This window comes from Papaver somniferum, chromosome 5 (genome assembly GCF_003573695.1).
Source record: "Papaver somniferum cultivar HN1 chromosome 5, ASM357369v1, whole genome shotgun sequence".
NCBI classification, from domain to species: Eukaryota; Viridiplantae; Streptophyta; class Magnoliopsida; order Ranunculales; family Papaveraceae; genus Papaver; species Papaver somniferum.
This window is the reverse complement of record NC_039362.1, coordinates 171,481,236-171,507,251: the sequence shown is the minus strand read 5'-3', so window position 1 is coordinate 171,507,251 and position 26,016 is coordinate 171,481,236. Positions and strand designations below refer to the sequence as shown.

The 26,016-nt window shown below is 36.4% G+C and overlaps 2 protein-coding genes across 2 annotated transcripts; both read left to right on the top strand.

Annotated features, from left to right (window-relative positions):
* The first annotated feature begins 343 nt into the window (after positions 1-343).
* Positions 344-1,652, top strand: LOC113278133 (glucan endo-1,3-beta-glucosidase 1-like). Its single transcript, XM_026527056.1, has 3 exons — positions 344-507; positions 630-702; positions 1,092-1,652. Exons 1-3 carry the CDS (start codon positions 403-405, stop codon positions 1,451-1,453), a joined length of 540 nt encoding a protein of 179 aa, XP_026382841.1. The 5' UTR covers positions 344-402; the 3' UTR covers positions 1,454-1,652.
* An 8,272-nt stretch (positions 1,653-9,924) lies between these two features.
* On the top strand, positions 9,925-10,794 carry LOC113280044. Its single transcript, XM_026528684.1, has 3 exons — positions 9,925-10,014; positions 10,340-10,483; positions 10,567-10,794. The coding sequence occupies exons 1-3, from the start codon at positions 9,925-9,927 to the stop codon at positions 10,792-10,794; spliced, it is 462 nt and encodes a 153-aa protein (XP_026384469.1).
* The last annotated feature ends 15,222 nt before the right edge of the window (positions 10,795-26,016 follow it).

The following is a 26,016-nucleotide window of genomic DNA, read 5'->3' as shown; positions in this document are numbered from 1 at the left end:
GAAGTTGTGTAGCCATGACATTCATTGAGGAGTCCTGTAAAAAGAATATCTCATATAACAAAGTGACAATAACAAAAAAAAAACAAATCAATATTACTGAAATGTTTAAATTTCTTTTACAGCAGGACTTTCTCCATGTAAAAAATGGCCTATAAAAACCCACATACAGATATCTTGTTTTGCACCATACCATTTGCATCATACACAAACTGAATTTCATCTTCTTCTCCTCTTCTCTCTAACTAGATATATAGAACAAATCAGAAACAGGAATACTTCAGTTCTGATCATTTCTTTTCTTTAGCTCTGAAATCTCAAGGAACTTATCATTTCTTTTCTTTGATTCTGAAATCTCAAGGAACTTATCATTTCTTTTCTTTGATTCTGAATCTCAAGGAAATAATGGAAAACTATAACAAAATTTTCTGCTGTATTATCTTCTTATGCTTTGTGAGTCTTGGATCTTCTACTAATGTTGAAGATCCTAACTATGGTGGTGCAGAACAGGTAATCATTTCCTGTCAGTTTATTTTTCTTTGAGAAGTATGGTAATCATCTTTTCTGTTTGTGGCTTGTTTGGTTTTTGACTCAACTTGCAATTTAAACTCGTCTATTGTTTGTTTTCGTAGACTAAGAATACCACTGCACCACTCAAGTTTCCACCGCCTCCTTCTGGTACTTCAACATCCAATAATACTACAGGTGAGCACATGTTATTAGTCCCTTTGGAGTTTGCCTCAAGTTTATGTTACTTATCTTGATGATGAGTCTCGACAGTTTGAAGGTCGAAAGTTTATTCCAGATAATGACCTAAATCAAATTCTGTCTAGCTTCATCAATTTTATCAAGTTGTGTTTCGTCATACACCTAACTCAAATCATCTCTGTATGTGATGTATATTACCTACCCTTGATGTCGTCCGAATGTTACTTTATCTTGGTAAAGAGTTTGAAGTTATTCATGTTCTGTTGGAAGTAGTTTTAAGCTCTGTCTGGATATATTTTGTTGTTTGATTGCTCAAACAGTAATTGCAAGCTGATTATAGAACTCGGGTATGGTTTATAATCATTTCTTTTTCTTTGGTTGTACAGCTGAAGACTTGCCGACGACTTATTGCGTCGCCAAGTCCTTCGGAGCCAACATGGATTCTATGGCAGCTGCTCTCAGTTGGACCTGCGGTATTGTAGACTGTTCCCTTTTGCAGCCGGGAAGCGTTTGCTTTGAACAGGATAACGTAGCCGCACATGCGTCCTATGCATTTAACCTATACTATCAAAAGAAGAATAGGATTACGGGGTCCTGTGATTTCAATGGAACAGCCATGATCACAACTACAAACCCGAGTCATGGAACATGCGAGTTTCCAAATCATAATCGTGGGATTACTGGATCGGCATCCAGGCTCAAGTTTGGTGGTATTCTAGCAGTTGTGCTCCTTGTTTGGGGGTACTAGGAATATAGGGTTGACTTGACCAAGACTGATGATATAAATCAATCTTCCCTGTTATCTGTAAGAGCGTATCGAACAATATAATTATGTAATAAATAACTTCTGAAGTTGCTTCTTGATTCCTAGTCTGGTTTTCGATCATTGCAACAATTGGTTCTAGGTTTCTGCTGCTGAACATGGAAAGAAATTTGGGGTTTTCAATGTACGGTAAGGATGGGTTTTCAAGAATCTTGCTTTTCATGTTCTCCTAATTCTTATTTTCTTGGGAACAAATTTGGTCTAGCGGTGCTAGATCATATTTGATCTAGCAGCACCAATGCCCAGCATTTGTCACTTTATGATGTCACTAAACTATGGCTTAAACCATAGTTGTATCCAAATGCCAGTTAGTATTAAAACCGCACCCGCATACGTTATTGTTCCTCCCCATTGCCGCACACTTTATACCATAAATTGTACAAGCTGAGCAACTTCTTACTTGCTTTGATACGAAATCTCGTAGGGAAAGCACATATCTCTTTGCTGAGGACGTGGTGGCGGTGGAAGACTAACTAGCAGCATCCATACACAACAAGCTTTGCATGCGTACATCAAGTGTTGTATGTGCGTGCTTCCACGCTTCCAGCAATTTTATCAAACAACCGATTAATTGATACTATTACCAATAGCACTTACATAATTGAGCTATAAAAATGAAGAGACAATAGGTTTCAAACTCCCACTTGATTTAAATCCAAACTTAATTATATATAGAGGAGGATAGGACAAACTTAAAAAAAATTTGTTGTTTACTGTCAAGAAATCTAGTTGCCTACAACCCAAGACTAAGTTGGATGTGTTCTTAGCGTCTGACAAAGCTAAAGATGTCTGTGATGTTAAGGTTAAGCAAAACTATTATTCAGTACGGAACCAAGGGAATTTCTTAAATTTTGTTTGCCTTTCGCCATATGACAGGGAAAAAACTCTGGGAGGAAAGGAATCATAGAGTTTTCCGCAACAAGGAAAAAACAGTAGAAAGGGTTATTATTCAAGTGAAGGCTTCCTTATTCAGTTGGGCGAGAGTTCATGAATCTTTTAAGCATTTTAAGTTTGTGGATTTCATGCACGGTTGGGAAGTTTTTAAATAGTAACTAGTTTCAAACATGTAGTAGGGGAAATGTTTTTTTGTTCCATATTATACACTCCCCTTTACTCGTTTTGTGTTATCCAGTTTGAATAGCTGTGTGTTGTTTCTTTTAGTGCTAGCTCAGCACTCGCTAGTGAATGAATTTTATCTTCTCCAAAAAAAAAAAAAAAACTATTATTGTTAGGGTAATAATTCTATTGGAAAACAATCCACGTTCCACGGTCCGTTAGTTGCAGTATAGTTTTTCTCGCTCGCTCATTTGCTTCGTTGATGGCAGCTAATTCTCATGATTTATTCTCTTGTTGTAGATGCCCAACAAAAAGATCGGCAAAGTTCCGGGTAAGGACACAGTGTATTTGTTTAGCAAGAGAGGCGGTAACCGGGTTGGGCGGCATCAGGGGCACTGTTGGCAGTGATTCCTGTTACTGTGTTTGTGCACATGATGAATACAAATTCAATAATATTCTGTAATAATTTTACTAATTTGAATAAGCAATTTTAAGAATGAATAAGTAATTTTAAGAATGGTTTAAGTTGAACCGTTTAAGAATGGAAAATTGTTGCTACTTTAGTTTAAGGACTTATTTGTGTGGAGTCTCTGAACGTTCAAACCCAGCATACAAACAGTATGTCGTAAACTATGGTTTAAGCCATGGTTTGTTGACATCATAAAATGCCAAATGTTAGGCATAGGTGCTGCTAGATGAATTATGATCTAGCAGCGCTATAGCAAACTTTTTTCCTATTTTCTTAGGGTTATTCAGATTCTTTCATGGTAATTTCAGATTCTTTCGATCATCAAGAATCTCTTCCTCCCAATAATATTAATACGGTTTGATTCAGAAGATAGGATTATGATTCCCGTTTGGTTTGTTTATAAGAGTAATCAAAAGAGTATGAATGTTCGGAAAACTCTTGTTCAAAGTATAATTGGGTATTTCCATGTTAAACATACTTTTTTGGAGATTTTTTATTCGATTTGGGGGTCTTTGCATAGAGTTCAGTTAGAGATTGATCACTTTGGATTCAAACAACTTGCGATTATCAATTGTCAATCTGAAGTTGTTAACACAGTGGTCACTAAGAAGCAAATTGCTAGACTCGCTAAACCAAGAAGGTAAACCTTTCACTTCTGGACATAAAATTATTTTATATTCTCAAATTAAAGGGGTTGCAGACAATGAGGTTATAGACTTCAATATACTAAATTGGAATTTTGATGATGAGTCTCGAAAGTTTATTACAGATAATGACCTAAATCGAATTCCGTCTAGCTTCATCAATTTTATCAGGTTGTGTTTCGTCACACACCTAACACAAATTGTCTCTGTATGTGATGTCGTTCGAATGTTGTTTTATCAATTTTGATTACCTAACCTTGATGTCGTTCGAATGTTGTTTTATCGTGGTAAAGAGATTGAAGTTATTAGAAGGTATTCATGTTTCGTTGGAAGTAGTTTTAAGCTCTATCTGGATATATTTTGTTGTTTGATTGCTCTTAATAGGTGGATTCCAAGGCACAAATACAATGCAAACAGTGATCGCAAGCTGTTTGCATTGGAATCAAAAGGCTACAACAAGTAATTCTACAATGGACTCAAAAGACAAGGGAAAGCAAGCCTGTGAAAGTACAGGAACTATTGGAGCAACTGATTGTGAAAGATTTCAGACTACCTACTTATATGAGAGTAGATTGGAAGGGGTGCAAGGAGATAGAATTAACCCCACCAAGCTGTGATACGTGTATAGGAAAGGATAGTGGTTACATCTTAGCTTCCATGGGGTTATTTGAATACCCTAGCTCTATTTCTTGTAATAGTATGAGTTGGAATTTAATCTGGGATGTGAGTCATTTCCTATTACAACTTGAGAATGGATTTTAAGAGAAGATAGAAGCCAAGAGGGGAGAATATTGGTGTTGTGTTGGCTGCAAGGAATTCAAGAAAAGGTTTAAATGCCCATTCTTATCGTTTATACCTGAGTATGGGAAGAAAATGCGTGAAAGCCTGATATGGAGTTTCAGCAGAGGTACAAGTTTTTTACCTTTGAGGCTTTCAAATGAATTACCATACTGATAATAGGTTTCTCCATGTTAGTTCTAGGGAGATTAGTATTAATGCAAGAGAAAAAAGTGATGTCTCGAAGATCCTGGTGAGGAGTTTTAAAAGGTAACATCGGATTTCTTTTACTAAATACTGTAGCTACAGTTTGTCAGGGGTTCTCTACAAGGCAGCCTAGAACCATTGTTCATCAGGTAATGCTATTTAAAACAATTAAGGAATTTGGATGGAAGTGTTACCTCCAAAAGATGATTTTGTTAGACTCCATGACTTATCTCTTATGGTGATTCTTGTAGCTGTTGAGAATTATGGTAAGCTCTTGAGGGTGAGTTTCTTCTAGCCCAGTCCCTTTCATATATCTATAATGAATGATGACCAAAATACTAGAAGGAAATTTATGAAGGCGACTATGATTCCTGGCTTGTTTGTTCTCAACACCTTCGAGGATGCTAGGAAAATTCTTATGCTCAAGAGGGGTTATATAGGAGTGGAGCGCTGTGTAAAAAAGTAGAAATCAAGGAGATGCTCGCAAATGATAGTGTTGGTGAAACCAGTGGACGTGAATGGTTGGAAGAAATCTTATAGGAGTCAATGGTTCTTGTATTCAGCTAGGAGTTGCAGGTTTGAAGTTAATCTTATAGGAGTTAATGGTTCTTGTATTCAGCTAGGAGTTGCAGGTTTGAAGTTAACAGTCATGGTAACTAAAATATGCAGCCTTATAAAAGATAATGGAGTTGTTTGTGATGCTCTACTTGGCGTAAGCATATTACAACTGAAAATTGAATTAAAAGAGTTCACATGCATATTCTGTCAACAGCTATCTCTTCTATGAGATTTATAGAATCCGATTACTTGTCTTCAATTATCCATTCCAGTTTGGAATTTGGATTTGATTCTTCTGACAGCGCGATAAATTTCTGATGGGACATAAATGTGTTTAATTCAGGGTCATCTATTGCTGATGAAAGATGGAGTTTGTCAACTTGTGTCTCAGGATGGGTAACAGGAAGCAAGACTTGGGACAATTACCTTGAGGAGGCGCCTGGGTATTTCATTCTGAATAACCAACAAGTGTCGAAGCAACTGAAGCTCTCCACGTCTAATGTAAGGGGAAAAAAGAGACTGTCAACTCCATGCTGACAAATCAATTTCAGAAATTCTCATCTCCCTTTACAACTACAGCTCCTAATTTAGTTAGAAAAATCACCAGAGTTATTATGCACAAGATCGAGGTCTACAGTGGATGTGCGGCTTATTATATTTTCTTTGCGCAAGTCTTGGTTTTTGCAATCTTGCAAATGGGTCCTTCTGGGGATGACATCATTTTAGACATTGCAGTGATGAAGGACCACAGATATGTGAAAAACGGCCTCAAGCAGTTGAGAACTCCATCCATTGCGGAAGATTAAAAGCTTGAGTTACAGGTCATCTATGAAATTTTTATCGCTCTCAGATTTTATCCCTCTCAGAAGAGACAGGCTTGCAATGTTAGTAGTGGGGGTTTATTTGCAACTACAACTCTATATATGCAAGTTAATCCCCATTCCTCATCAGTGGGAACATTTGCCGTGCTCAAGGGTGCTTATGCAGTTGATTGAATTTGTTGTTCAGGGCAGCGATTTTATCATTCGCGTAATCAATTGATTATTAGGTTAGATGTACCTCTCTGCTGATGGTTGTGGCGGGGGTAGTTGTTTTTCCGAATGATAACTCAGAAACGGTGGTTTTAGATCTGGTCTTTTTTGGAGGAAAAGAAAGAAAATATGTCCGAGGATTAAGAAGCCTATTCTTCTTTGGATCGAAAGGACATATTGGTTTATTCCAGTTAATTGATAAACGAAATTCTGTGTGAAATATCCAAAATGGATAATTGAAAAATATTTTTTTGATTTCTGTCCATTTACGTATACAGTATCAAATTTTACAACTCTTTTTCGTCCAGGAATTGTTGTGTTTTGTCTATTTAGCCAATTTTGTGAAAAGTATAACATAAAAGGAATGCTTATTTTGACATAAGAATAAATATGCTAATTTCGTATTTGTATGAATGTCCAATAAATTTTCAAGGTTGTATCCGCGCCTAATCCATAATCAGTTCAATCCATAATCAGTTCATTCGCATCTAACCCATAAATAAAGGGAGTTCATACAAATATAGAACATAATTTTGACTGTGACATTAATTGTGAGAATATATACTAAAAATATTATATGTTATGGAAGAACTGGGTTGCACGGACGCCCCATTTCTTGAGCCGTGCTCGCATCCGACGCGAGTCGGGACGCATGTTGGACGCTGGCACGACGCGTGTCCAACGCAATAATTTGCGCGTCCTACACACGTATAGTTTGGATGCACCGATGACTCGGATTTGACGCGTTTTTTTAATTTTCATTTAAACTTCTTCCTTTATATTTGCTATTATTAACCAAATATGAAAAACAAACATTTAGATCAATAATTTTGGTCTTTATTAGGGTTTTGTAATTGGAAATGACATCACATACGCCCTTAGTTCGGCATGTGTTGTTCTAAGAATGCATTTTGATTATGCCATGTGTTTAATAGTGATTGATTGTTTGACCTTCGGCGTGTATAAACAAACAATATCTTTTTTCTTTTGAAATTTATACACATGTAGTATCATTTTCTAATTTTTAGGATCGAAATACTTGACTTTGTTGTATAAATATATGATTGTATGTATAAAATAATATATAAATAAAATATGTATATACATATCCGCGTCCTAGTTTTTATAGAATTTTGTAGTGTTCGAGTCCGCGTCGTGTCCGCGTCTGTGCAACCCAGATGAAGAACATAGAAAACCCTAGCTAGGTAAATCAACTATGGAATCGATAGAATCCCATTTGGAAGGTACGGAGATTGAATCATATTAAGCTGAACTATAAGGAATTTTATCAACTCATGTTTAAACAAAACCCACAAATCAAGATCTCTTTAGAATCCTTAAATTACCATTGATTGCAAAGAAAATATTTAAGGCATTATACCAAACAGAGAAGGTATATTGTACAAAATTATAAGTGTTCAAATTAGATAAACTATAACATAAAATGAATATCAGTGATCATGATTTCATGAATCATGATTTTTATATTGATAACTTCTGCAAACTATTTATGTTAATTAATTCTCCTAATCCATCAGCATTGATAGATTAACAAGAAATTAACCTGACCTAAAATTTAGTTCCCAAAAAAGAGAATTAAAAAACCAAGATTAGAATTTTTTTTGCGAGCTAACATTAGTTTTAGACATTCCACTGTTTTGTATAAAGGAAGTGAACGATTTCCAAAAAAAATTTAAAGTTCGAGGCTTTTACAGAGAAAACAAAAAAGAACAAGAATTTTATAATAAAGATGGGTTTGTGTTTTTATTTCTGATTTGTTGTTCGGGGGTATAAACTTTTTTTGAATTTGATGGGTAGGTATAAATGTTGGGAGTATATAAATAAAGGATAAAATTAGTATTTTTGAGGTATACAGAAGAACGCCATGAATAAACGATCCGGACACTTACCTACAAAAAATTGGGTAGATTCTCCTCAAAAGAAAAAGAAAAAAAGAAAAAAGAAAGAAAATCTTGGGAAGACAACCCGCAACGTGGATGCTGCTACAAATCTAGGCCCGTAAGTCTAGGAACCTAAAAGTGTGAATAGTGAAATACTAATGATTCTATACAGATTACAGACCGTCTTTATAAAGGTCTAGCTAGAATTGTATGGAGAGACAGGATCTAGTGATTAATGGAGAAGTTCAAAAATACGTGTATACCTAGAAATCATAAATATATCTCACTTTCTTAACATGTAAGATTTAGTCTCAATTAATAATTATATTAAGCTTCATTAATTAATGGAGATGATATCTAAATTTCCAGTAAAGTTTAAAAATATGTGGAAAAAACTCATGATATATATCTTACTTTTGAAATATCTGGTAAGATTTGGTATCAACAACGAAATCCGAATATCTCTTGGGATCTTTTCGAGTGAGAATATATTTTTGTATTAATGCATATCTGTGTTATAATCCTATATAAATCACAATCCTATATTATTGTGTATGTAGTAATATTCCTAGTTTCCAAGAAGAATATTTAAACCATGTTGAAATCCATCATCTCATCAAATTGGCCATTCAATCTAGTTATATTCGTTTATGTAGTTTTAACTCTAAAAGGATTAGTTGATGGAAAAAGGATTTTGAAAGTTGTGAACAAATCAATAATCAAAACACAAAATTGGTTAAAAAGACCAAAATCAACAATTTCTAGGTGAAATGGACAGTTAGATTTTGATACTGCTTAAATGGCCAAAAATGTAAAAATAGGCAGGATGTAACCAATTTCATCGTGCCTATTTTCAAATATTTTTTCTTATTTTTAATTTAAACAGGATGTATCCATTTTCATCCTTGCTGTTTTTTAAATTTAAGGTAGGATGAAACTTACTATTTTTTTTTGGCCATTTCACCCAAACTATTTTTTACCCGTCCATTTGAACCGTGATTTAAAAATATTTGGACAAATGACCCATTTTTCGTAATCAAAACTATTAAGGTAAAATTTAGTTTATATTTGTTTATATGATAATCTTATGCTATCATATTACATATTGATTGATATTTATGGTGTAGGTCGACAATGATGAAATTATTGATTGTTATGATATCTTCAAGCAACCTTCTCTCAATCATCCTTCCCTTTATAATCATACAATACAAGTTCAACACATACTTTCTTCGTATATGTATATATATATATATATATATATATATATATATATATGTATATTTATATTTCAAACTCTAAAGCGAATTGCTTTCTTTTTATCTCTATACATGAAACAGATGAGACCAGGTGTATATCCAAAAAATGAAAAATTAGATAGTCCGGGAACTCTCCAACTTACACAAATTTGGCATAAATATGGAACATGTCCACATGAAACTATCCCCATTCTGCGGAATGCTCGAAAACGTTACTATTCCATACTTTTGGGTAAACAACGTCACCCAAAAGTTGGTCACAACAAGAAGCCTAATATATTACAACCAAATGGATTTAGGGACAACCATGAGGTTTATTATATATAATTGTTTATCTTATGAATAGTTTTAGTTATTCTTTTTTTTGCTTATATACAATGGTTGTAATAATTTTGAAAATGACGTGTGCTCAATGACTCATGTAGTACGCGATTATTAAAGTGCCCGGAACTTTTACAGAAGCATAAGGAAAAATAAATCTATGGAATCCGATGATGGAATCACCAAATGAAATGAGTGTATCCCGAATCTGGGTCATGGCTGGTGATGATAGTGATCTTAATACCATTGGAGCTGGATGGACAGTAAGTTATTAATCCAAGGTTATGTTTCTAATTAAATTCAAACTTGGGTTTTGTCTGATTTTTTGGGTTAATTGTCTTTTTGATTAGGTAGACCTAACCACCTTCGATGATTACCAGATCACATTTTTATAATGTGGACCGTAAGTATTATTACTCCTCAAAATGCTATATAGTTCTTTTTTTCCCTACTCTAGGAGGAATGTTAACTAGAATTAATTACCTCTTTTCTGTGGAAATAAAAATTAGGAATCAATTGTACCAAAGCTTCTAAAAACCATATATTTTCGTATGGTATCACTTCCTCTTTTGTTTTTCTTCATATTAGGGCGATGCCTACGAACACATTTACATCAACATGGAGTGTCCTGGTTTTGTCCAAACATCCCCGGGTATTGCCATTGGTTGTAGTTTTACAGAAATGTCCACTTTCAATGGCGACCAGAAGGATGCTACTTTCAGCATACACAAGGTTAGAAAGTTGAAAGGATCAATGTTTCGTTAGCGTCATTTTGCTGACTCTACTCTAAAAGATGATATTGTATCATTTTGCAGGATCCCAATAGTGGAAATTGGTGGGTACAACTACAAGATATTTCCTTAGGATATTATCGAAGTTCCCTATTCACCCTATTATCAAAGACATCAGATCGTGTAGAATTCGGTGGAGAAGTCTACAATGGGAGGTATAATGGAAGACATACGACAACTCAGATGGGTAATGGTCATTTTCCTTCAGAAGGAGGTCTTGGAATATCCAGTTCTTTAGTCATGTTCAAGTAGTTAATGAAAATAATGAGGCCGAAGACCCTGAAAATGTGAAGACGTACATAACAAATTCGGATTGCTATGATTTGAAAGTCGACAAGAAACGTACGAATGGTTATAGTTTTTACTATGGAGGTTATGGTTATAATGATAATTGTCATTAATAGTAAAAACTAATTGGTTATTAATAGTGGTCAGCCCTTAACAAATTGCTATACCATATCCTTGTGTGGTAACTGTAATTGTGTTAGTACCGGAGTCTGTATTTTAGGATTAGTGCAACAGCCTCTACTAGTATCAAACTAAATGGCTAGCGGTTGAGTGAGCTGAAATTGGGATCTGGTTGAGTGAATATTTTAAGTTGTAAGGGTACTATCTTTGTTAGCGATCGATTATTAACTTCAAACTGCTATTAGCATCGTGCATTATTTACTTGGCAGCATCCGATTGGATAGATTATTAACCCATGATCATTGTAAATAGGCCATATGGTCCAATGTGCCATTGTTTTGTCTCATATGGTGCGGCTGATATCTCATTCCTCAATGATATCATGATCGGTTTACGGGCATAAATTGGTTTTATCACACTAAAACAATTGCTGCCGTGGTAGGATGGGCTGACCGAAAAATATCAATTTTTATGAAACGAAAGGAGTAGTTGATGCATAAACCAAAATATGACAACATACTATGCATTCTTTGTGATGGTTTGCATAATTGACATGCATTTTATTTTCAAAAATTATGTCTAAAATGATAAGCATCTCCAAATTTTTTTGTAAGAACTCTAAATTTGATATTGGAGTTTGTACTCATTTTGTAGATCTTTTCGAAACAGAAAATGGGCTATATAGCCAAAAATGTACTTTTCATGGGTCAAATGGACGGGTAAGAATAGGGTCTAGGTCAAATGGACAGAGCATCTTTTTAACGGGAATAGACTAAATTACCCCTTTCTATCACGCTATTTAATATCGGTACTGGAGATTCTTATCGTCTTCTCCGTTGCTCCACAGAAACTAGATCTGAAAGAACAGCAAACAACAAGTACATCTTCTTCTCGTCTTCTCCTCATCTTATTTCTCCATCAGCTTCTGCACCTCATCTTCTCCATTACCAAACAACAAGTACATCATCTTCTTTCTACGCCTTCTCCAATATCAAACCAGTAACATCACCATCTGTATCCCCTCCACAAATCACCAACACCAACACCACCATCGACATCATCAACTTCAGCCAACAACACCATCATAGGTACCAGCAACACCACCATCAAAAAGGGTTTTTCGTGTGCGTAATTTAATTAAATTTCATAAAATAGGGTTTTATGTTAATTCGATTTCAGAAGATAAGAAACTGGTTCTCTGCAATTTCTCAAATTAGGGTGTTACTCTGTTTTTTGTTGATATTGCAGAGTACTCTGTTTTTTTCCAATTGGTAAGGATGAATACTATGCTCAAATTCGTAAGTTTCTTGACCTTAATTGTGTTTTGATTGCAATTGATTTCAAATTTGTTCATCTTAATTAGATGAAACTGGTTTTATCTTGTGCTAGATTGAGTTGAACATACATGGCGAAAATGGGTTTCATCCTATACTAAATTGGGTTGAATTTGGTTTCACCCATTTTAAACTACCATGCAACTGGTTTCATCCTATACTAAATTGGGTTGAATTTGGTTTCACCCATTTTAAACTAGGATGAAACCGGTTTCATCTATAAGTAGGATGAATCTATAATTTTTGAATTAGGTATCAGTCATTGTAAATCATCCTATACTAAATTGGGTTGAATTTGGTTTCACCCATTTTAAACTAGGATGAAACCGGTTTCATCTATAAGTAGGATGAATCTATAATTTTTGAATTAGGTATCAGTCATTGTAAAATTGGGTTGAATTTGGTTTCACCCATTTTAAACTAAGATTACTCTGTTTTTTGCTCTGTTTGAGGTTATTGATGGTTATTGGAGGAGAAGATGTTCATGGTTTATTGGGTTTGGTTTGAATTGGTGTTTGGTTGAGACAATTTGAGCTGCAGGGGTGGTGGTGGTGGTGGTATGATGTTGCTAAGAAGATGTGAAATTAAGGGATTACTCTGTTTTTTGCTCTGTTTGTTGTACTCTTTTTTTTTTTTGTACTCTGTTTTTTTTTTGCTCTGTTTTACGTACTCTGTTTTACGTACTCTGTTTTACGTACTCTGTTTTGCTTGCAATTAATTCGTAAAAACAGAGCAATTAATTCTGTTTTTTTGTTGTAATCTGTTTTTTTTTTTTGCAGGTTACTCTGTTCTTCTCCAACCCAGTAAACATTTGAAGAAGATACAGACATATTGGTCTGTTCCAATTAATTCATAAAAAATATTCTGGGTGAAATAACCAAATTGGTTATTTAAATAGTATTTTTTTATTACTATCCATATAAACAGTATCTAAACCTATAAAACTATCTCACCCATGAATTCTTGCTTTTGGTCTTTTTGACCAATTTTGTGTTTTCGAAATCTTTCCAACGATATAAAATATGAAAAATCCAAGGTACAAATTTTTAGATATGTTGTATTCTGGTTTGTTTTCCCATAATTACCCCTGAAAAAGTAGGATACGAGTTATTGGTCGACCTTAAGGGAGGCAATTTGTAGATTTCGTATATGAAGATTTCTATGTGATAAGAAATCTGCAATTTGTATGTCGCAGAAAATGTCCCATGATTTTAAAATTGAAATTTTGAATATAACAATTTCACGAAATTAAGGTTTCAGTTGATGTAATCAATCAAATTGATCCCAAATATCATTAACAAAGCAAACTGACAGTTCAAAGATTATAAAAATATGTGGTAATTGAAATTTTGTCCCTACTTTTGATGGTCTATACAATTATCCTTATCATACAATAAATATATTCCTGATGGTAAAATTGAAATTTTATCTAAAAGATTTATTTTCATGTGTTTCCATTTTTAACCTTTTATGCGTTATATACTCTTCTTCTTCTTCATTTCAGATGAAAAAACGAGCAACACGGTTTATCATGGCTGCCGCCACCACTACCATCTCCGACGCCACCACAACCAACACCACAAGTACCATCACCATAACTACCACCACCATCTCCTTAATCACGATCTATATCTCCATCTTTCCAGATCGAAAATTACTTTCTCCTTCTCTTCTTAAAACAGCCATCTCCACCACCACCACCCCTGCAACTACGACCACCTTCTCCGACGCTAATGGATTCAGATTTAATCGAACTATCATCAACAACATCTCCACCACCACCTCTACAATTACGACCAATTTCTTCTTTTTCTTCTTCTAAAAACTAAATTTGAAATCGGATTCAAATAGATCGAGATCTGTTTCAGGTTACGATTTATGGTGGTGGTGTAGCAGCGACGACGGATGAGGTATGTTTCTTTCGGTACTGGTGGTATTGTAAGTGATAAAATTGGTGTTGGATTTTGGTTCTGGTTGTTTTGGTGGTGGTGGTGGTGCTGGAGATGTGTGATTTGTTGGTGGCAGTGTTGGTATGAGTTGTTGTTACAAAGATTGAAGCTTGTTGCTGAATGAAATATGGTGGTTATTTGGGTTGAAGCAGGTATTGATATTGGATCAACTATGGTTGTTGATCCATATATTTTGGATCAACTCATGTTGTTGACCCAATTTTTTATTGGATCAACTATGGTGGTTTTGGTTGGAATGATGAAATTGGTGTTGGATTTTGGTTCTGGTTGTTTTGGTGGTGGTGGTGGTGCTGGAGATGTGTGATTTGTTGGTGGCGGTAATGGTGGAGAGGTACGAATGAGAAATTAGTCATGGAAATAGTAGTAGAATGGTAGTTCTGGTTGTTGTAGTTGTCGAGATTGGTTTTGAAGTTGGTCTTGGAGCTGTTGGTGTTTATGAAGCTACAGGTAATGATCAATTTGTTGTTGTTTATATGTTTTTATGGGATCAATTGTTGTTGTTGATCCATTTTGTGGGATAAACTCCTGTTGTTGACCCAATTTTTTATTGGATCAACTATGGTTGTTGATCCATCTATATGGGATCAACTACTATTATTGATGCTTTGAACTCCTATTGTTGAAGATATTTCATTGGATAAGTATAATTATGCTTGTAGTTTAAATCATGCTTTGTAGTTTAAATCATGTAAATTTCTTCCAATGTTGAACTTGTGGTGCAATGGTAGCATGACTGACTCCATGTCAGATGATGCGTTTTCGACTCACGCCAAGTTCACTCAATTTAACATGGATCAACTTTCATTGTTGATCCAATTTTACATGGATCAACTTCCATTGTTGATCCACTAAAATTGGATCAACTTCTACTGTTTATCCTTTTTTTCTTGGATCAATTATCGTTGTTGATCCCCTAAACTAGATAAACTTCTACTTTTGGTTCTATTTTTATTTGGATCAACTATTGTTGTTGATACAAAAATATTTGAACCAGTGGTGGCGGCGGCCGCGGTGACGGTGGTGGCGGCGGCGACAGACTAGTGGTGGTGGCGGCAAAAGACTAGTGGTGGTGGAGGACTGATGGTGGTGTAATGGTGGTGGTGAAGGAGTGGTGGTGGAATATTAGTGGTGGTGGCGGTTGGTAGGTGGTGGTTGTTGAACGGTGGTGGTGGAATGTTAGTTGAATGTTGGTGGTGGTGGTGATGCTAATGGTGGTGGTGAAGTGGTAGTGGAAGAAATTTGTTCTATTTTGAAATGAAGAAAAAATATTATATGAGTGAGGGTATTAAGGTAATCTAATATTAAATGGATAAAGTTATTAAAAAAGGAGGGACATATTTATTGTTGCATGAGGATATATTTGTAGAGAATTAAAAGTAGAGACATATAATTAATATATCCTAAAAATATCCATTAGATCGATCATAATCCATCAATTTCAGTTTCGTTTTCATTAGAAAAAATTAACAAAAAAAAAATCAATTCTCTGTTTCCATACCACTTTCAAGGAATTACCAAGCCACAAAAAGATATAGTTTGTCATAACACAATGGTACCCATCAAACTATAACACAATGGTACCCATTCAAGCGATTGAGGTTTTTAGGATGGCAAATTTTACAATTAGAGAATCAATGTTTACTGAATAGTAAAACAGAGTATACTTTGAACTTCCGTCTGTGAAGAAGACGACGGATTATGAGTCGGGTATATCACATAGAACTGAATGCCCATTTTGGCTCGACCCGACCCGGTATTTAACAATATAAAGAAAAAATTCGAAATGAAAATTTTCATATTAAAGAAAAAATTTAAGAAGTAATTGAACTATTGTTGTATATGGATATATATTTATTGGGTGTCAAAAGTAGGGACATATAAATAATGTATCCATATATAAATGAACTGCGAGTTATGCGTTTCCTATCTATGCCTGAATTTCAAAATGAGGTCCACATGGCGGCATATATACAAAAACTTGTAACCTAATTAGTCAAATTTTATTTCTTGATCAGTAGGTACCACATACCCACGACAAATTATAACCTAGTTTCCTATTAATAAAATGCATGCTTCAAAACAAAAAATACAAAAACTTGTAATGGTGCGTTCCATACGTAACACTGGGTGACTTTAATGCCATGAATGAAATGAGAATACCTTTTTTTACTTTAGGCCTTAATTGCCTTTAGTGATCATGAATCTGTAAATGAGTTTGACTGTTGGATGAGGATGTCCTCTAAGATCAAGTTTTATATTTAATGGAAAACCAAAGTTTTTTAATTCCATAGAAGCGATGGGTAGGTTGGAGAAATGTGAATAAGCCTCTCAAGGTGGGAGGTCTTGGTATTAGAAGTTTAAAGCACTTAAACAGATCTCTTCTTCAAAAATGGTGGTGGAGATTAGGTCGTGAATCTAAAGCTCTATGGTCGAGGGTGGTAGCAGACAAGTATGGTTTTGTTGACTTAGGGTGGAAAATTATGAAGCCTAAGGAAAAACATGGTGCTAGTTTCTGGAAGAATATTTATTCTACTGCCGATGACTTTTTCAATAATTGTCAGTTCAAGATAGGAAAAGGAGACAAATAAGGCTATAGGAAGACAAATGATGTGTTCAGGGTCCCTTATCTCTCCTCTGTCCTGTCCTCTTCCACCTTTCTAGTACCAAGAACAAGTCTATATCTCAGACTTACATCTCCGGAGGTGCTGGATTAAATTGGGACTTAGGTCTGCGTTACAGAAGAAGACTCTATGACAGTGAGATTGTTGAACTCTCTATTCTTATTCCGTTGTTTGAATCTATTGTGATATCTCCAAATCACGAGGACCAACTTATTTGGCTTGGCGATAAAAAGGGTATCTATTCGGTAAAGGAGGCATATTTAAACTACTCGCAAGGTAATACCCCCTTCATTCCTTTTACGAGTTCTAAGGTCTGGTCTAGAGCTTGGCCTCATAGGGTAGGATTTTTTCTTTGGCAAGTGCGTTTGAGTAGGTTGCCAACTTTAACTAATCTGCATCATAGACATTCTGCGCTAGACTCCCCTAACAGGTGTTACCTGGTGGGCCCGGAGATGTGTATAAAATTAAAGCGCAATGAAACGCGGGCCTACAGTAATACCGCAAGTGCACGGTCGTCAGTTGTAGCTCGTGCAAGTACGGGTCGATCCACAGAGACTAGGTGTGTTTGGAGTTCTCTAGCTATTTTGGGTGTCTAAATTGCTATTGGGCTATGAATAATCAATGGGCTTTTGAGTGCTAATGGGTTATGAATACCCTTGGAATCAGTTGGGCTTTCAGTGGTTTTGATGGGCTGAACTTGGGTTCAGTTGGTTTCTGATGTGAATTGAACTGGGCTTGAAAATGAACTTGGGCTTGTTATTGAACTGGACCTATAGCCAAGCAATGAACTGGGCTTGTGGTAAAGCACTGAACTGGGCCTCAGAGGCTTTTGGGAGCTAGGCCTCAGTTATGTACACAGTAGACTGTGGGCTTAGAGCTGAAAACTAGGCCTTGAACTGGACTGATGGGCTTTTGCTTGGCAGCAGGCTTGGCAGCAACAACAGCAGCAGCAGCAACAACAGTAGAGGCAACACAGAGAAGGCACCAGCAGCAGCACAAGAGAAAGGAAGGCAATACAGCAGCAGCACAAGTGCTGCACAGCAGTGCAAGTAGTAGCAGGAAAAGGCAGCTGCAGAGCAAAAGCAACAGCAACAGCAGCTGAAGCAGCAGTGTAGCAGACAGCTGCAAGGGAAGCACAACAGTGGCCAATGGCCAAAGATGGAAGCAAAACAGAAAACAAAAGAACAGCAAAAACAGCAAAGATTAAACAGACTAAAAACTAAACAGCAAAAGAAAGATGACAATACAAGTGAACCAAGGCCTAAGCCAAGGGCAGGGGAGATGGTGAAACTGAAAGTGATAACAATGCAAGTAGTAGTAGTGGCTCTAGGCATACCAATGGAATGGGAGGAGAATTAGCTTGCTATGAGCACTAATTCCTCCCATTGCTCAATCACAACAATGCAATAGAGTTAAGCATACAAATGGAGTGGGAAGAAAACTAGCTTGCTCATTGTCACTAGTGAGCACTAGTTTCTCCCCACTGCTCAATCAAAACAGTGTACTGAAAGCTCTAACCTAGCATACCATCACTTCTTGACAATGAATTGAAACACAGTTGAACAAACAAGGAACAAACATCACAACTGAAATTAAACCTTAACAGAACAAACATCACAACTGAAATGAAGGAACAAACATCACAAGGAACAAAACAGGATATTAAGAGTAAAACAACTGAAATTGAAATTGCAAGTGGAACATGAACATCAAACAAAGCAGCAAATTGAACTAAAAAACAACATTAACAGAACATGAAAAGTGCATGAAACAGCACAAAACTGAAGAGAAAAAAAACACATTAACAGGACATGAAAGTCCTGGACGCCGGCTAATCCAAGCATAACTTTTACATCACACCACAGTGCTATTTATACCCACAGACCCCATTTCCCCAAAATACAAAATTAGGGTTCTTCACCCAAATCCCAAAATCAAACAGTACAGAAATTAGGTATTTGATTCTACCTAATTTGATAGTACAATTTGAACCCATGTTTCTCTCTATTCGTCTCCAAGCTTTCCCTAACAGAAATTAGGGTTTTCTATAAAAATCCCCAAAAACCTAATTTGGACAGTTGAAATTAGGGTTTCGAATTTTACTCACCAAACATGTGATTTGACACTTCAATCGTCGACCCATTATTTTCCTTGTTCACCTGCTCCATCCCATGCTTCAATTGCATCTTTCCAACTCGTCCTATTTTATTGATTTCTTCCCTAGGTTTTTAGAGAGAAATTAGGGAAGAAAACTATATAATAGAAGGTTAGAACAAGGAGGGAATGATGGAGAAAGATAGGGGTGATGATGGGGGAGGTGTGGTGGTGGCAGTGGAGGTGAAGAAGGTGGTGGTACGGTTCTGTTGAAGAAGGTGGTGAAGTTGCAGAGAGGGATGGGGGAGGTGAAGTCGATGGTTTGGGAGAAGGGTGCGTTTGGGTAGCTGGTATAGGGTTTGGTGCTCCAGTGTGTGGCGGCTTCAGCAAATTTTGATGTTTTGTGACTAAGCCGTGAGATGTGGAGCTGGTAGGTAGATCGGACGGTGATGCGGAGGCAAGCGAGGAGCGACCGTCGGATGAAGGGATACAACGAAACGAACGGTGCTGGATTAGGTTAGGTGCTTTAGTGTAAGGCGGAGATATCAAACTTTGATGAATAGCAAGGGAGCAACCGTTGGATTCAACTACCATCTAATCTGAAGGCTTGGAATTTCAGCGTTGTGGTGCTTAGCAGAGACTTCAGATTTTGATGCTCTATGAAGGAGCGACCATCGGATGCTTCTGAGAACTGATCTGATGGCTGAGAACGGAGGCGTTTTTGTGTGTAGAAAATGAGGTTGTGCGCACCATTCTTCGCGGCTTCCTTGCGTGATTTCTCCCGGCTTTTCACTACTTTTCTGCTCTTTTTGCTCCGCAAGTCATCCAGACTTTATTTATTACCTAAAAATGCAAAATTAATTAATAAAAATATTTATTCTTGAAAACAATGAAAATACAGAATATGGGATAAAATGTAGAATTAATGCATAAAAGATGAGTTAAATGCCAACAAAAAGGGATAAATATATACAATATTTGGCACTCATCAAATACCCCCAAACCTGAATTTTACTTGTCCTCAAGTAAAACAAAACTAAGGAAATCCTAACTATACCACTGTCGCTGGTCTCTCGAATGCATTTAGCGTATGCACTAAGCCTTTTAAACCACTAAGTGTCCCTAGTGGACGAGTTGAAGTCTCGTGAAGGTTTGCTTAGAACGTACCTACAAAGTTCTAGGTCAAAATATAAGCTCAGATTCCATCAAATGTGACATGTGCAAAACAGTTTAAGCTCACAGCAAAATGGAGATGTCAATCTAGCTATCGAAGGCACAATCCTAGCACTGATAACAAAAAAAGACATGTGATAAGAGTGTAAAGTGTATCTACACATGTGTAAAGAAAGATCTGAAGTTATGACTACTAATCACCAAGAGATAGTTTCTCAGGCTAAGAACTGAGGTCGAAATCTAGCTAGCTGTCCGGACTTTACGAGAATTGTGAATGAGTTGGAGGTATTTCACAATTACTCGCGTTGTACATCAATGGCATACACCCTCCTTGCTTATTACAATGAAACAACAAAATGACTATTTACATGACTCTTATTTACATTGACAATTCTCTTTTTATTTTTGGAACAAGAGAGGATGGAATTGAACAATACTTGATTTTTTTGTATTTTTCTGATATATATATTTTTTTTTTTTTTTCTGAATATATACATCGTTTTTTTTTTTTTTTTTTTTTTTTTTTACAAGGAAACACTTTTGATACATACAAAAGGAAACAAAAGATTACATGACACTTTGCAAGAGGTAGCCCTTTTTGATGCACCCAGTTAAATTCGATGGTTGTCTTTCTTAATGTAACCTCCACCTTCTATCCCAACCAACCAAAGAACAAGCTAGTCAAGTTTCGTTCAGTATTCTAAAGTGATTGGCAATCGTAACTTCCTATCAAACACCTTGAAGATCGAGGCCATACATGTTTTGGTAGATCGTGCGCGTGCAAATTTCTTATCACTATGTGAATTGTGCTAGAATCAGGGTGCCTAAATATCTAGACTAAGACTCCTAATAATTATACATATTTGCACAAGAGTCAACATTTCAAGGTAAATGAGCTCCATTTTTATGTTTTTTTCAATTTTTTAATTTTTTTTTTTGATTTTTTTTTCAATTTTTTTTTTTTTTTTTTTTTTTAATTTTTTCAAAAAGAAGAGGAGTTCGTTTTCAATTATGGCAAATTATCATGGTATCTACTCTATACCCCCAAACCTAAACTAAACATTGTCCTCAATGTTTCAAAATATGGAAAGAATTAAAATGCAACATATGGAAAGGGACATGCTGAGTAGAGTAAAAGGAGAGAGAATACCCGATTGTACGGCGGCAGCTCGATTAAAACTCCGTTATTCAAGGCAAAAATCCATCATATTAGGAGTCACAATGGATGAGCACAAAATATACACAAAAGGAAATTTAACTAACACATTATCTACAAGAAAATTTGGTTTTTAATGGGATTGGACTTTTTGGAAAAAATTTGGTTTTGTTGGGAAAAAGACAAATTTTGGTTTTGATGGGAAAACGAAAGAGAAAATTTGGTTTAAAAATGGGAGCAAAGTAGAAATTTGGTTTTAAAAATTGGGAGCAAAGAATTTTTTTTTTTTTTTTTTTTTTTTTTTTTTTTTTTTTTTAAGAAAGAAAAAAATGAAGAAAATTTTTTTTTTTTTTTTTTTTTGAAAAAGAAAATAAAATTTGGTTTTTGAATGGGAGCAAGCCCACTGTGCAAGCCTTTTGTGTTTGCTTTGGCTCCGCTTGGTTGAAAACTTTTGGTGGAACTGAGTCCAAAATCTCGGCCTAGAATTTGGGTACTCGGCCCACTAACGAGTTAACCTAGCGTGATCGGTTACAAGCTCAGCTGGGTTTAAAAACCCAGAATACAAATTACCAGTCCAAATTAAACAGGCTCACAAAAATTAAATACAAGCCCACAAATTAAACAAACAAGCCCACAAATAAATTATTACAAACCCAACAGAAAATAAGAGAAGCCCAAAAATTGGCTTTAATATTACAAGCCCACAATTAAAAAAATTGGAAGCCCACAATTCGGGTTCTCTTAAATGGGTTACCTTTTAAGCACAGCCCAGCTGCTCTGATATTGTTGCAAAAACCCAGTTGGGTTTTGGTTCTTTTCCTTGGTGGCGTCCCAGCAGAGGAAAAACAGGTTCAGAACAGCAGGTCCAACAGCAAATGAAGTGAAGCAGATGCAAATGCAAATGCTATGCAGTGAAATGCAAAAATAGCTAATAAAACTACAAGAAAAACACAGCACCAATCCCCGGCAACGGCGCCAAAAACTTGGTGGGCCCGAAGATGTGTATAAAATTAAAGCGCAATGAAACGCGGGCCTACAGTAATACCGCAAGTGCACGGTCGTCAGTTGTAGCTCGTGCAAGTACGGGTCGATCCACAGAGACTGGGTGTGTTTGGAGTTCTCTAGCTATTTTGGGTGTCTAAATTGCTATTGGGCTATGAATAATCAATGGGCTTTTGAGTGCTAATGGGTTATGAATACCCTTGGAATCAGTTGGGCTTTCAGTGGTTTTGATGGGCTGAACTTGGGTTCAGTTGGTTTCTGATGTGAATTGAACTGGGCTTGAAAATGAACTTGGGCTTGTTATTGAACTGGACCTATAGCCAAGCAATGAACTGGGCTTGTGGTCAAGTACTGAACTGGGCCTCAGAGGCTTTTGGGAGCTAGGCCTCAGTTATGTACACAGTAGACTGTGGGCTTAGAGCTGAAAACTAGGCCTTGAACTGGACTGATGGGCTTTTGCTTGGCAGCAGGCTTGGCAGCAACAACAGCAGCAGCAGCAACAACAGCAGAGGCAACACAGAGAAGGCACCAGCAGCAGCACAAGAGAAAGGAAGGCAATACAGCAGCAGCACAAGTGCTGCACAGCAGTGCAAGTAGTAGCAGGAAAAGGCAGCTGCAGAGCAAAAGCAACAGCAACAGCAGCTGAAGCAGCAGTGTAGCAGACAGCTGCAAGGGAAGCACAACAGTGGCCAATGGCCAAAGATGGAAGCAAAAAAGAAAACAAAAGAACAGCAAAAACAGCAAAGATTAAACAGACTAAAAACTAAACAGCAAAAGAAAGATGACAATACAAGTGAACCAAGGCCTAAGCCAAGGGCAGGGGAGATGGTGAAACTGAAAGTGATAACAATGCAAGTAGTAGTAGTGGCTCTAGGCATACCAATGGAATGGGAGGAGAATTAGCTTGCTATGAGCACTAATTCCTCCCATTGCTCAATCACAACAATGCAATAGAGTTAAGCATACAAATGGAGTGGGAAGAAAACTAGCTTGCTCATTGTCACTAGTGAGCACTAGTTTCTCCCCACTGCTCAATCAAAACAGTGTACTGAAAGCTCTAACCTAGCATACCATCACTTCTTGACAATGAATTGAAACACAGTTGAACAAACAAGGAACAAACATCACAACTGAAATTAAACCTTAATAGAACAAACATCACAACTGAAATGAAGGAACAAACATCACAAGGAACAAAACAGGATATTAAGAGTATAACAACTGAAATTGAAATTGCAAGTGGAACATGAACATCAAACAAAGCAGCAAATTGAACTAAAAAACAACATTAACAGAACATGAAAAGTGCATGAAACAGCACAAAACTGAAGAGAAAAAAAACACATTAACAGGACATGAAAGTCCTGGACGCCGGCTAATCCAAGCATAACTTTTACATCACACCACAGTGCTATTTATACCCACAGACCCCATTTCCCCAAAATACAAAATTAGGGTTCTTCACCCAAATCCCAAAATCAAACAGTACAGAAATTAGGTATTTGATTCTACCTAATTTGATAGTACAATTTGAACCCATGTTTCTCTCTATTCGTCTCCAGGCTTTCCCTAACAGAAATTAGGGTTTTCTATAAAAATCCCCAAAAACCTAATTTGGACAGTTGAAATTAGGGTTTCGAATTTTACTCACCAAACATGTGATTTGACACTTCAATCGTCGACCCATTATTTTCCTTGTTCACCTGCTCCATCCCATGCTTCAATTGCATCTTTCCAACTCGTCCTATTTTATTGATTTCTTCCCTAGGTTTTTAGAGAGAAATTAGGGAAGAAAACTATATAATAGAAGGTTAGAACAAGGGGGGAATGATGGAGAAAGATAGGGGTGATGATGGGGGAGGTCTGGTGGTGGCAGTGGAGGTGAAGAAGGTGGTGGTACGGTTCTGTTGAAGAAGGTGGTGAAGTTGCAGAGAGGGATGGGGGAGGTGAAGTCGATGGTTTGGGAGAAGGGTGCGTTTGGGTAGCTGGTATAGGGTTTGGTGCTCCAGTGTGTGGCGGCTTCAGCAAATTTTGATGTTTTGTGACTAAGCCGTGAGATGTGGAGCTGGTAGGTAGATCGGACGGTGATGCGGAGGCAAGCGAGGAGCGACCGTCGGATGAAGGGATACAACGAAACGAACGGTGCTGGATTAGGTTAGGTGCTGTAGTGTAAGGCGGAGATATCAAACTTTGATGAATAGCAAGGGAGCAACCGTTGGATTCAACTACCATCTAATCTGAAGGCTTGGAATTTCAGCGCTGTGGTGCTTAGCAGAGACTTCAGATTTTGATGCTCTATGAAGGAGCGACCATCGGATGCTTCTGAGAACTGATCTGATGGCTGAGAACGGAGGCGTTTTTGTGTGTAGAAAATGAGGTTGTGCGCACCATTCTTCGCGGCTTCCTTGCGTGATTTCTCCCGGCTTTTCACTACTTTTCTGCTCTTTTTGCTCCGCAAGTCATCCAGACTTTATTTATTACCTAAAAATGCAAAATTAATTAATAAAAATATTTATTCTTGAAAACAATGAAAATACAGAATATGGGATAAAATGTAGAATTAATGCATAAAAGATGAGTTAAATGCCAACAAAAAGGGATAAATATATACAATATTTGGCACTCATCATTACCTTTGTGGAAATGTTGAAGAAAATGAAGACCATTTGTTGTTACATTGCCAGTCAGCTTCTCGTGTTCGGAATTACTTCATCACTGCCATGGGGGGTATTTATGTTATGCGCAATACTATTAGAGAGACTTTTGTGGGTTGGAAAAGTTATCCTCTTTCTACCCAAGGAAATCAACTTTGGAAACGTCTTCCGGCAACAATTCCATGGGGTCTCTGGAAAGCTCACAACGCTATAACTTTTAATGGTAACACTTTCAAATTCCATGAAGTTATTCGCGACATCAAAATTGATGTGTTTAACTGGTCGAAAAATTATCACTTCTAATTTAATTTTAGGTTGGGAACAATTCTTTTTAAACCCACATTGAGTTAGCTTTTGTTGTTGGGTTGTTTGTCTTTTTTTTTTCCTGGGGTTTCTCTGTTTGTTTTCATCTTGTAAGGATTTCATTTTCTTTCTCTAACCTCATTGGCTAGTTGGTTTCTTTTATTCTTTCATTCTTTTATTTCATCGTTCCTTCTTTGTCGAGCAAAAAAAACAAAAAATTCCATAGAAGCGATGTTCTTGTTGTAAGATGAAACTTTGGAGAAAAGGCTTAGATGTGGCTGCTTTTTCTATGTCAACAGCCAAACGTGCATGATCATAATGGTATTTCAATGTCTCATTTCAATTAATATCAGAAAAACAATTCCATTTCCGTAAAATTCCATAACACTTGCTATCCTTTCAGAAGAAGACATGCATATGTTCACCCTTCCAACTGGTATCTGGATCATATACCTGGGGAGTCATGAGGCCAACCCTCACAAATGCAAGAGTACGTAATTACTAAAGAACCAAGTAAATTAAGCTACATTTTTGTATGCAATCTTACTCCAAGCCTAGTAGATAATCCAATTTTATTTTTACTTGTGTTAATGATTTTTTAGGGATGATTAATGATTGCTCTTGCTTGTTTTAGAACTGCGTCAGGTGTAACTTACATGCGCTACATAATTCATATATCTGATGTAACTTGCATGGACTAGAAAACTCAATTAAAATTCTCTTCACAAATATAGGATCAAGAAGAAGATAATTTTTATT

Bases quoted from the DNA above. Each gene is read 5' to 3' on its own strand.
- LOC113280044 (XM_026528684.1), top strand. From the start codon at position 9,925: ATGGAATCACCAAATGAAATGAGTGTATCCCGAATCTGGGTCATGGCT. The intron at 10,015-10,339 runs GTAAGTTATTAA...TCTTCATATTAG, and splicing joins CCATTGGAGCTGGATGGACA to GGCGATGCCTACGAACACAT. The intron at 10,484-10,566 runs GTTAGAAAGTTG...ATCATTTTGCAG, and splicing joins CTACTTTCAGCATACACAAG to GATCCCAATAGTGGAAATTG.
- LOC113278133 (XM_026527056.1), top strand. From the start codon at position 403: ATGGAAAACTATAACAAAATTTTCTGCTGTATTATCTTCTTATGCTTT. The intron at 508-629 runs GTAATCATTTCC...TTGTTTTCGTAG, and splicing joins ACTATGGTGGTGCAGAACAG to ACTAAGAATACCACTGCACC. The intron at 703-1,091 runs GTGAGCACATGT...TTGGTTGTACAG, and splicing joins AACATCCAATAATACTACAG to CTGAAGACTTGCCGACGACT.